The following is a 12,769-nucleotide window of genomic DNA, read 5'->3' as shown; positions in this document are numbered from 1 at the left end:
CATCAGAAGGTATGGGGGCTTGAGAAGGCATATTAGTGTTCTCCCTTTCGAAGCAAGCATAGAGCTCAGGGTTGTCCTGAGAACTGAACATAATGGCTGTGCAAAACCATCTCAATCTGTATTTTGTTTCTCCAATCCACTGAATAACATACATTAGATTGCAAAAAAGACCCTGTGATTTGCTGCTTCTTCTGAAATAACAGTTTGGATTCCTGGATGGAGGGAAGAGAACAGGGGCTAAATCCCCCTGCAGATGCAATTGGAGCAGTGAGAAGAAGAGTGGTTAGTGGAGATAAAGAGTGAAGCAGGGAGTAGTGGACAGAGCCATACCTTTGGAATGTTGAAAATGGGAGGGGAGAGGTGTTGAAGGTAGTGGAAACCGAGAATGACTCTGATCTATCTGTAGCCCCTCACACTATTTATGTGGCCCAATAATACTAGAAAAACAACAACAACACAAAAACACCCTATCTGGGCATGTTACAACCCTCTAGATTTCAATCAATTTCTCTGCTTGTATTAGAAATAGCCAGTTCGGTCAGTTATGTCATCCATCTCTAATTCTGGCTCAGTTTTTGCCTGCTGGTGCTTCCCTCTCATTGAACCGTCACTAGCTGACTCCGCCTAAAGCTTCTCTTCATTGCAACCCTTAAGCCCCAGTCTCACTTAGGAAACCTGAACGGAAACCTCTGGTGACCTTGTGCCCCGTCCAAGGTTTCCATGAGTCACCAGAGGTTTTGGTCACTCGCCTGGAAAGCCTCGACCGAAGCGTGAGCTGCATCTACTGACCAAAGATCCTACAGGACCATTCCTACCGACCGCACACACACACACAAAAACACATCGCGAAGGTGGGGGGGCCAGGGACAGCGGAGGAGCGTTGTCTGCGTGATGAAGAGGAAGGTAAACGGCTGCCACAGTAAGTCCTTAGAGGGTGCAGGAGGGAGGGGGAGAGAAGGGGAGAGAAGGGGGGAGAGGGAAGGGGAGAGGGAAGGGGAGAGGGAAGGGGAGAGGGAAGGGGAGAGAGAAGGGAGAGAAGGGGTGGGTGGGAGAGAAGAAGTTGAAACAGTTTTAAGAAGTTTAACAAGTGGGCGGCGCGACTCTCGTCAGCAGCGGCCTCTGCAGTCCGTCTGCGTTTTTATTATTTTATGTCTATGTTTTTATGTAGTTTTTGTTATTTTTTGTTGGGGTATGTGTGTGGGGGGGTGGGGGTGGTGTGGGGGGGAGGGGGTAACTTTTAAATCTCTCCCTGCACGGGAGACCCGATCTTTTCTTTGTCGGGTCTCCGTTGTCGTTGGGGCTGCAACGAGGAGCGGCCTCCAACAGGAAGACCGGGGGCTGGGGTGCCGACTACTCACCTCACCGTCGCGGAGCTGGTGGAGCTGTGGTGGACGCTGCTGCGACCCGACCCCCGGAGATTCGGTGGCTGCAACTGCGGGTCTGGCGGACAGTGACACCGGGAGCCCGCGGGTCCCTGGAGGGAGACCGCTTTTCGGGGCTTCCGCAACGGCGACTTCTCCCGCCCGAGTTGCGGGGTTGAAGAGCTCCTGGAGCGGGGCCTTACAGCACCGCCCCGCGCGGCTTGGAATGGCTGCGGGACTCTGCGAATGCACGCCGGGGGCTCTAACACCAAGACCCGGTGTGCGACCCTGCATCACCCGGCGTGGCTTTAATGGCCACGGGACAATCGCCATCGCCCGCCGGGGGCTTTGACTTTGACTCTGACATCGGGGGGGGGGGGGGGGGGGGAGTGCAGTGGAGAGATAAGTTTTTTTGGCCTTCCATCACAGCAATGTGATGGATGTTTATGTAAATTATGTTGTGTCTTGGGTCTATTTGTTTGTAATGTATGGCTGCAGAAACGGCATTTCGTTTGGACCTCAAGGGGTCCAAATGACAATAAATTGAATTGTATTGTTGTATTGTATTGTAATAAAGTTAGCGGGCATTTTACCTTCCGGTGGATCTTCCGGAAGCCAAAGATAGGATCTTTGCTGAAAACTCCAATGAGCCAATCTAAATGGCCGGTCAGCGGAGATTGCCTTCGACTGCCTGTAAGTACATAGCAACCCCACTCCACTGGCTTCGACCAAACGGCAACCTATTTTTAGTCGAGGCCGGTTTTGAATTTGTTGATACAGGTGCACAACCTTTTATCCGAAGATCCAAATATCGAAAACCTCCGAATAGCGGCCATTTTTTCGGTCCTTGAAGAAAGGTCCTTGAAAACGTTCACCGAGGGCGGCCCGCAGAGGTGACAGCGGAACCTCCGGTCGGTCCTCGAAGAAAGGGGAACTAAATCCCCATTCATAAAAGAGAAGGTGAGGGTATATTGCGCGGGAGGGTTAATAATTGACAATATGCTGCTGCCTGCCCGCTGAATTAAAAAGTTCCCACGGTGGACTCACGATATACAGTGTTTCGTGAGTCTTGCGTGGGAACTTTTTAACTCAGCGGGGCAGGCAGCAGCAGATTGTCGCTCGCTTCAGTATCACCCCACCTACACCCCTCTGCTTCCCGGCCATGTGTGTGACCCCTTCCCTCCCCTCTCCAGCTCCCCGCCCATTGCACCGGCGCGGGGGCTTTTCACTGTCTTCACGTCGGCGATTGCAGAAGGACCGTGTCAGGACCAATTAGACACCGACCACCAGGCCCACCGCAAGCACGGAGATCCCAGAGACCCACAGCCAACAGCAGCCCAGCCCAGCCCCACTCCAACTACAGAGGAACCTGGGTTGCGGATGACGGGGCGCAGCTCGGGGAGTCGTAGGGGCCCATCGGGGAGCGGCCACTCAAAGCCACGCCAGGAGATGTAGGGCCCTGCCCCGGGTCTTGATGTTGGAGCCCCCGGCGGGCGCTAGCAAGTCCGCGGCAATTGACAGCCGCGCCGGGCGTTGTAAGGCCCCTCTCCGGGTCACTCTCAACCTCTATGATGTTTGCTCTCAACCCCGTAATTCGGGCGGGAGAAGTCGCCGCTGCCGGTGCCCCGCAAAGCAGTCACCATCCACCGGAGTCGGGTCGCAGCAGCTCGCCCCCGCAACTCTCCACGCTCCGAAGCTGGCTAGCTCCACGGAGGTAGGTCCGTAGGTCCACAGCTCCCACCGCCGCCCACCGACCCCCAGGCCCACTGCAAGCACGGAGATCCCAGAGACCCACAGCCAGCAGCAACTCCAGCCCAGCCCCGCTCCAACTCCAGAGGAACACGTAGGGGCAGAAGCTGATGGTGTGCAAGGTACGTCTTGTTCTTGGGGTGGCGGATGAGGGGGCGCAGCTCGGGCTGTGGGCGAACTGCCACTTGTCGCTGTAGCGGCCAAAGATCATAGAGGAGCTCCTCTATGATCTTTGGTAGCGGCCCATCGGGGGGCGGATTCCTCTGGAGTTGGAGGGGGAGGGGGGTATTGTGCTGTTTGATCGCCCCCTGCTATCCCAGGGACAGGGAGACACAGCGGCTTTTTAGACTGGTGGGCAATCACTTCCAAAGTTCTGCCCACACAGTCAGTACACCTCTCCTACACTGTATTTCATACAAACATTTATTCTGCAAGAAAAAACGACATTGAAGACTCAAACTCGCGATCGAGTAACTGCCAGGATCAAGGCGCAAACTCGCGACCTTGCGGATATGAGCCGAGCACTCTACCACTGAGCCAGCCATTAAAATCTACGCTAAAAAAATTCCATTCCGAAGACCGACAAATTCTGAATTACGAAAAGTGTCTGGTCCCAAGGCTTTCGGATAAAAGGTTGTGCACCTGTAATTGCAGGAACATAGAAGAAGCCTCGACTATGCGGAAACTACTTTCGACCATTAGGGGGAGTGACCAAAACCCCCAAGAACCTCACGGAAACCTTGGGTGGAGCGCAAGGTCACCAGAGGTTTTCGTTCAGGTTTCCTAACTGGGACAAGGGGCTTTACCTCACCCAGAGATAATCCAATTATTTTATCCATCCCTTTCTACCTTCCCTGCAACAAAGGTAATGATTATTTTATCCCAGTTCTGTTAAAGGGCTTCAACCTGCTTCCCTTTCCACAGATATTGTCTGACCTGATGATTATTCCAGCGTTTTTTTTCATTTCAGTTTTTCAGTATTTTAGTTTTCAAAAACTGTTAAGGAGCTGGGAAGGGTAGTTGTGGAGTTGATATTTCCCTGCATCGTGATAACACCAGAGCTTAATATCTTAAAGTATTTTTGCCAGTGCTAAAATTTAATTCATTCAGGATGGAGATTAATTTTCTCACTCTGAGGGTGGTAAATTTTTGAAATTCACTATTGAAGACGGCAGTAGGGGCTCAGAAGCTGAATATATTCAGACATTTGAAAGCTTATAGATATTAAAGATATGAAAGGAGGTGGGGTTAGTGCAGAAAGCTGGTTAAAAAAGAAATAACCAAAACCTTACTGAATATTGGCAAACACAAAGGTTCTATTTGATTCTATTTATATTCTTTGACAAGAAAAAAACTTACACATTACATAATATATACAACATTTACATATTACAAGTCTTACAGCACTCACGAGAAAGGAATTAGAAGGATAAGAAATGAGTAGAATAAAAATTAAATCAATAATTATATAAATAGATTAATTTCAACATGTTAATTTCCAAGAAAATATCCACTGGAGATGGCATCTTAGAAATAAGGACTAAATTTGCTTGTTTGATGAAATTAATGTTGACATTTTCAAAACTGAAATTTGCACTGACACTTACCCTCGCTCATAGAAAACAATCCTCCATGAGCACCACCATCAAGAAGAGGCCAACCTTGAGTTGCCTCTGCTTCTCTGCTTTGCAGTTCCTCCTGCCACAAGCTAGATCGTGAATCTGGTATTTTCTCTGGATCTGGGATTCCTGAACCTGTTACTGCCACTTTAGCTGGCCCAGGCTCCTAAAATAGGAAAGGAAAATGCAAATGTGAGAGGAAATCTATTGTTTAAATGGTCTAATAAACTGACCAAAGTGGCATTAAAGTGTTAAAAGAACAACCAGGATTTGGCCTAAAAAAATGTCTATTAAAAGGGAGATAATCCAGAATGCATTTATCCCTTAATACCCAGATTCTAAGAAAACACCCACACAAGTGAAAGCGTAATATGCATGGCAGGTTAACTATTTCTATGAAAGCTTTTTCAGATGTGAAACACTATTTTACATACAATTCAAACAAGGTTTTTCATAGCATTTCATAATTTGGGCACCCTGATTCCTTTGTATCTGACGACTGAGCAAACTCTCACTATTTAGATAAAGTCTTCCTTTTCCATTTTGATAGGGGCATTAAAACAAACCAAAAAATAAAATAACATTTTCTCACATCATCCTCTTTTGCCAGACATTTGAAACACATTCTCATGCTCATGGCTCATTTGTCAAATGACAGCAAGTAACATTTGGGTCCCACAAGTGCCAGACAATATCCAACTAGAGACAATACAGATTTCACCCCTGAACATTCAATTGCATTACCATCAGTGAACTCCCCATTGTTAATATGGTCAAAAGGGGCCATGAAATGTCACTGACCAGGCGGATTAAGGCAAATCAAAGCTTTTCATACGTACATTAAAAATAAGAGGGTGACCAGTAAGAAGATAGGATTATTCAGAGATGTAGGTGAGGTACTGCACAAGTAGTTGTTTACATCTGTATTCACCGAGGAGGAGGACTTAGAGGACACGAGATCCGTGTTGAGAATTCAAATATACTGGGGCAGTTTGAAATTAAGAAGAAGGTGGTGCTGAGACTCTTCAAGAACATTAAGTTGGATAAATCCCCAGGGCCTGACAGGATTCATCCCAGGTTATTGAGGGAGGCAAGAGATGAGATTGCGGTGACCTTGACAAGGACCTTTGTTTTTTCTCTAGCCACGGGCGAGTTTCCCAGAGAACTGGAGTGACCAATGTTGTTCCTTTGTTTAAGAAGGGAAGTAGATAGAATGCAGGGGACTATTGGCCATGTCTCATTACCTTGAGTTTATTTTTGAGGTGGTGACAAAGAGAATTGATAAAGGTAGGGTGGTGGATGTTGTATACATGGATTTTAGTAAGGCTTTTGATAAGGTCCCTCCTGGTAGGCTTATCCAGAAAATTAAGACGAATGGGATTCACGATGACTTGGTCATATGGATTCAGAACTGGCTTGTTCATAGAAGACAGAGGGTTGTGTGGGAAGGTACTGTAGATATTCTGGCTGGAGGTCTGTGACCAGTGGAGTTCCGCAGGGATCTGTACTGGGACCTGTGCTGTTTGTGATACATATAAACTACCTAGATGTAAATGTAGATGGGTTGGTGAGCTAGTTTGCAGATGACACCAAAATTGGAGGAGCTGCAGACAGTGATGAATGCTGCCAGAAGATACAGCAGGATCTAGATCAGCTGAACAAAAATGGGCAGAGAAATAGCAGATATAGTTTAACCCGAGCAAGTGTGAGGTTGAATATAAGGAGGGATATGCAGTTACTGGCAAGACCCTTAATAGCATTGATGAGCAGAGGGATCTTGGGAGTCCAATATCATAGGTCGCTAAAGGCAGCAGCACAAGTAGATAGGGTGGTAAAGAAGGCATATGATATGCTGGCCTTCATTAATAGGGTCACTGAATATAAGAGTCAGGATGTCAGGATGCAGCTCTATAAGACTTTGGTTAGGCTGCATTTGAAGTGTTGTGTGCAGTTCTGGCTGCCCATTATAGGTAAGATGTGGAGGCTTTGGAGAGGGTGTACCAGACTGCTACCTGGATTAAAGGGTTTCAGCTATAAGGAGAAACTGGAAAAACTTGGATTGTTTTCTCTGGAACTTCAAAGTCGACAGTCAGAATCTTTGTCCCCCAGGTTGGAAATATCCAACACTAGAAGGCATAGCTATAAGGTGAGAGGCGGAAAGTTTAATGAAGAAATGGGCAGGGCAAGTTTTTTTTTACAAACAGAGAGTGGTGGGGGCCTGGAATGCATTGCCAGGGGTGGTGGTGAAGGCAGAAACAATAGTGGTGTTTTAGATAGACAAGCTTTTAAATAGGCACATGGAAGTGCAGGGAGTAGAGGGATATGGATCATGTACAGGCAAATGAGATCAGTTTAACGAGGCATCATGTTCGGCACAAACATTGCGGGCCAAATAGCCCATTCCTGTGCTGTTCTATGTTCTAATATCCTACGGGTTATCATTGATTAGAAACTGAACTGGAGAAGGCTTTTCCACAATGTGGCTTCAAGAGCAGGTCCGACGATAGGAATCCTGTGGGGGAGTAACTTCCCTCCCAACTCCTCAAAGCTTGGCCACCATTTATAAGGCTAAAGTCAGAAGTATAATGAAATACTCTCCACTTTCCTAATGGAATGCAGCTTCAACAACACTCCAGAACTCTCCTCAAGAGAGCTGTGGGAACAAAGTCTTAGAATTGTTTTAAAGCAAAAGTAGATAAGCAAAGGGGTGAAATATTACCAGGTATAGGTAGGAATGTAGAATTGTGCTTACAATCACACTAGCTATAATCTAGCTATAATTTTATTGAATGGCTAAGCTTGCTCAAGAAGGTAAGAGGCCTCCGCTTACGCCTATAGAATTTACGCCTATTTAAACGTTGTCTCTATTAGCTTCCCACAATATGCCAAATATGTTCAATTCACATTTTGGGGTTGCTTGCTCTCCTTCTCCGTTGGCCGTTCTCCAATCCTTTGACCAAAGTATTGACTTTGTTAACTTTAGATTTTAACTTGACTTTTCTGACAGATGGGTGTTTTCATCAGTGATCTTTCATTTTGAACTTGATCCCACTGCTCAAGAAAAGGGTTCTTATATCAGTGGCAGACATTTGAGATTTCGCTTCAGGACTGCTGGACCTCTTGCACTGTTGGCCAAGACATGTAGCTGCTTTGATTCAGTACACATTTTTGAAAGTATACAACAGTATTTAGAGGTTTCCATGCCTGCTTCTTGATTCATGACTTTATACCTACTACGGCATCGGACGTTTCCACGCATGATAAATCTGTCTTTATTAATACCTGTGCCTGAAAACTTCATAAAGCTGAAGCTTGCAAGTCTTCATTCATCCTTCATAGAGAAGAAAGATTCAGACGAGATAAAAATTTAAACACTGGATGATGTATTGCATGACCTCTGGTTTTAAATACCTATCCTCCATAAACATATCAATTGTTGTTCCACAAGTCCATACTCCCCATCACAATGTAAAATGGAATGTCGTTGACAACTAGAAAATTAATGGATTCACGATGAGCAGATGAATTTCAATTTAAATCACACCCATTCATCAACAATATTTTCTGAGCAAAGAGTTAAAAGAATATTTTCATTAATTATTTTCATAATATTTCTCCTTGAGCACTTGCAAAGGAGTCCAAGCTTTTACGCAATTTTTGGAGGTTTCATGCCAATTGTTGAGGATCAATAACACTAGTTACCATACACAAGCACTGATGCATTTCGTTTTGAACAGCTTGCTTCAATGTGAGACGTTTCAACCTCCTTTCAAACATCTCCAACAATTAAAGCATTAAGAGGTCAGAATGAACATTTAAGATATCATGTTCACTTCAAGAGTCAAGTGTTTTATTGTCAAATGTACCAAAATGGAACAATGAAATTTTAATTAAGAAAACTATTGCCATGATAAAATCAAGGTTAAAACTCTTCTCCTGGTGGAAACTAATTTGCTATTTTCTGGATTATTCTAAGAATAAAAATAGTGGAAAAATCCATATACAGGTGCACAACCTTTTATCCGAAAGCCTTGGGACCAGACACTTTTCGTAATTCAGAATTTGTCGGCCTTCGGAATGGAAAATTTTTAGCGTAGATTTTAATGGCTGGCTCAGTGGTAGAGTGCTCGGCTCATATCCGCAAGGTCGCGAGTTTGCGCCTTGATCCCGGCAGTTACTCGGTCGCGAGTTTGAGTCTTCAATGTAGTTTTTTCTTGCAGAATAAATGTTTGTATAAAATGCAGTGTAGGAGAGGTGTACTGACTGTGTGGGCAGAACTTTGGAAGTGATTGCCCACCAGTCTAAAAAGCCGCTGTGTCTCCCTGTCCCTGGGATAGCAGGGGGCGATCAAACAGCACAATACCTCCAACTCCAGAGGAATCCGCTCCCCGATGGGCCGCTACGGCGACAAGTGGCAGTTTGCCCACAGCCCGAGCTGCGCCCCCTCATCCGCCACCCCAAGAACAAGACGTACCTTGCACACCATCAGCTTCTGCCCCTACGTGTTCCTCTGGAGTTGGAGCGGGGCTGGGCTGGAGTTGCTGCTGGCTGTGGGTCTCTGGGATCTCCGTGCTTGCAGTGGGCCTGGGGGTCGGTGTCCCGTTGGTCCTGACGTCTCCGGCCACCCCCCTGGACTGGAGCTGAGACTGGGAACTGTACCGCCCTTGCCCCCTCCCTCTGCAACTGCAAACAACCCCACTCTCCTGCAAGGGCGGTACAGTTCCCGGAGGATGGCAGGTGGCCGGAGACGTCAGGACCAACAGGAACCCGCTCCCCGATGGGCCCCTACGATTTAGTTCCCCTTTCTTCGAGGACCGACCGGAGGTTCCGCTGTCACCTCTGCGGGCAGCCCTCGGTGAACGTTTTCAAGGACCTTTCTTCAAGGACCGAAAAAATGTCCGCTATTCGGAGGTTTTCGTTATTTGGATCTTCGGATAAAAGGTTGTGCACCTGTACAAGTAAAAACAGCCGACAAATGAATCGATAAAGAGATCTTTAAGAAGGAAGCATCTATGGAGCAAAGGAAATAGGCAACGTTTCGGGCCAAAACCCTTCTTCAGACTGAAAAATCTGCCTGCACAGTCATTTACAGAGTAGACCAATGCCTTTCACAAATTATCACCAAATACGATCGACAATAATATTATATTGAAAATTGTTATCCATTGGGCCCTGAAAGGAACTGAACAGTTCTTGTACATTAAGCCTTGGAAAGTACACAGAGTCGAATGACTATAGTTAGACCAAATATAGAAACTAGATTTAAAATGATAACAATTGATTGCATTATAAAGAATTCAAGATGATTTTATTCACATACAGAGCAGCCACCTTCATCCCAACTTTGTCCCGTCCTGCCACATTCGCCACATCATACTAAAATATTTGTTTTTAATATTTATTGTTCAACTCCAAAGAAGATATCCTCTCTTGAGGAACAAAACAATACCAGTAAAATTATACATCGATGTCCAACTAAAGTGGTTAAAAATGGTGAAACAAACAACTGCAAATGTTGGTTTACAAAAACAGCCAAAGACAGACACAAAGTACTGGAGTAACTCAGCAGGTCAGGCAGCATTCCTGGAGAACATGAATATGACGTTTTGTGTTGGGACTCTACTCCAGCACTGTGTCTCTTTTTTTGGTTAAAAATGGTATTAGCTCATTATCTTGTCCATAGTTTTGTAAACCAGAAACCAATCAAAACATTCAGAGGAAACAAAATAAAATGAACACAAAATGTAAAAGTATACAGGTAGGTATGTTGCAAAGCCTACCTGAAGCGTCTTTGAAAATCTGCCGCTACGGGTGTGCGCGATTTTGGCGCCGTTTAGAGGGGGCGGGTTTAAAACGCGATTTTCTCTAGGCTGTTCAAATCGAAGATGTTCAGCCTAGTTAATTATTAACGAAAAATCGCTGGAAGACCCCGTCGCAAAAGCTATTATTAGGTTTAAAGGCCTTGAATAATAGTTATAGTAGTTTAAAAATCAATCTCTAAACCCGCGACCGCCAGCAACCGCAGGGTCTCATAAAGCAGACAACTGAAGGAAGGTTGTATATTTTTACATTAAAAAGGGCTTCTAAAGATCCCTTTATACAAAGTTTAATATTGCGAGAAGCTCATTTTGGGCCCATTATATCGCGCAGTATTTTTCTGGGCATTTGAGGGCACAAATCTACCGCAATGTGAACGTTCTAAACCAGCGCGTTCCACAGGGACCCACTGGAAAGCTGATTTAAATGGGCATTTATTTACAGCAATTGAACACTGAATTCCTTCCATTTGGCCTATAAATTAATGTAAATGAGATTTAAAAATCATGTTTTATTGTGAATTATTTGTGAATATTATTTGGACATTTAGGCTATTTAAAAATGTTAATCATTTATTAAGAAATGGATAGATGTTTAGATCTAGTAATTGAAGTCTGAAATTAGCTACAATTAGGTAACTAACTAATTATATGCTTTAATTTCAGGTCATCCAAGTAAGATTATTTTATATTTGTTTCAGAATGCTTCAATCTATGATAACTGAAAATTTCATTCAGTTCTCTTAATTTTTAAGAAAGTTATGGGCTTTTGACTGTTCACGATCACAACTTTTTTGTTATGTCCATAGAAAATCAATAGGGAACAAGATGCTCATTTCCGAGTATGAAAATGGCCATAACTTTTTAAATACTTGAGATATGAAAGTGAATTAGGTGTCAAATTAAACTTATTTTTATGCTTTATCTGATGGGATAAATTACAGACTTGATTTTTAAAATCTCAAAATTTTGTAACATTGCTAATACAGGCACTAGAAAAGGTTCAATAAAGGACTATCAGAACATAAGGTAGTTTAATTTTTTTATTCGTCAGGATAGACCAGATAATCTGTTAAGCAGCATACAGGAGATTTAATGAAAGTAATTAAAAGAATAGGTAGAATAATTAATACATCATATGTGTGTGGAAAAACGACTAATTCAGGACCTACAAGGAAAAACAAGAGATCATGCCGACAAGCCATTTAAACACAGAACAGATCTTGGGAAGGTTTTCAGTATGCAGATAGTCACTTACACTTACAACAAATTACTCTGCAGTGTTTATAGCAACTTGCTGTTCTTTATATTTTATTTTCAAAAAGGGGAGAAACGGTGGGTAGTTAACAAATAAAGGGTCTGAATACTTATATAAATGTGAATTTCAGTTATTTCTTTTTAATTACTTTGCAAAAATGTCTAAACACCTGTTTTTGCTTTTTTATTATGGGGTATTGAGAGTATTTACCATTGATGATAAAAAAAAATTTTTTAATTCATTTTAGAATAAGGCTGTAACGTAACAAAATGTGGAAAAAGTGAAGGGGTCTGAATACTTTCTGAATGCACGCAGAAGTACAACTGGCTTTTTAAAGTACAAATGTACAATTTCTTGGCAAATCAAGGTATTGTAACACTCTTCTAAAGGGCCTCTGGTGGCCTTACAAACGAGACATCTCTTCAACAAATCAGACTTAAAAACCTAGACCAGGGTATGGAAAACCTAAACCAATAAATTAGATTCTAATTCAATGCTATTTTCTATGCAGCAAGTAATCATTTCTAAAGAAAATATTGATATAAAACAGAAAATATTAAAATAAAATCTGTTACATCAGTTATGCACAATTTGTTTTAACAGTAAATAAGATTGGGGACATTCTTAAAAAATTACTTAAATTCGATTGAGAAAACCTAACTACCTGATATAGCTAGATTTCTAATGGTCATTATTGCCACCTTTGCAAGTTAACTGCCATGTCTTAATGACATACTGGTGCTTAAGAAGGAACTGCAGATGCTGGAAAATCGAAGGTAGACAAAAATGCTGATGAAACTCAGCAGGTGCTGCAGCATCTATGGAGCGAAGGAAATAGGCAACGTTTCAGGCCAAAACCCTTCTTCAGACATACTGGTGCAATGGTTATAGAGAAGCACAACTCAGAGCAATTTTGAGATTCCAGTTTTAAAATGTACAGATGACGAAGGCTACTCCTTAATTATA

The 12,769-nt window shown here is 43.6% G+C and overlaps 1 protein-coding gene across 2 annotated transcripts in view; it reads right to left on the bottom strand.

Annotated features, from left to right (window-relative positions):
• Window positions 1-12,769, bottom strand: part of LOC116988057 (protein outspread-like) — a 298,795-nt gene that overhangs the window by 164,231 nt on the left and 121,795 nt on the right. For both annotated transcript variants that reach the window (XM_033044495.1, XM_033044494.1), the window contains exon 6: window positions 4,718-4,895. In XM_033044495.1, the coding sequence (XP_032900386.1) occupies window positions 4,718-4,895 (178 nt within the window). The remainder of the gene's footprint in view (window positions 1-4,717; window positions 4,896-12,769) is intronic.

Source organism: Amblyraja radiata, chromosome 26 (assembly GCF_010909765.2).
Source record: "Amblyraja radiata isolate CabotCenter1 chromosome 26, sAmbRad1.1.pri, whole genome shotgun sequence".
NCBI classification, from domain to species: Eukaryota; Metazoa; Chordata; class Chondrichthyes; order Rajiformes; family Rajidae; genus Amblyraja; species Amblyraja radiata.
The sequence above is the reverse complement of the archived record's forward strand: the minus strand, read 5'-3'. Positions and strand labels throughout refer to the sequence as shown.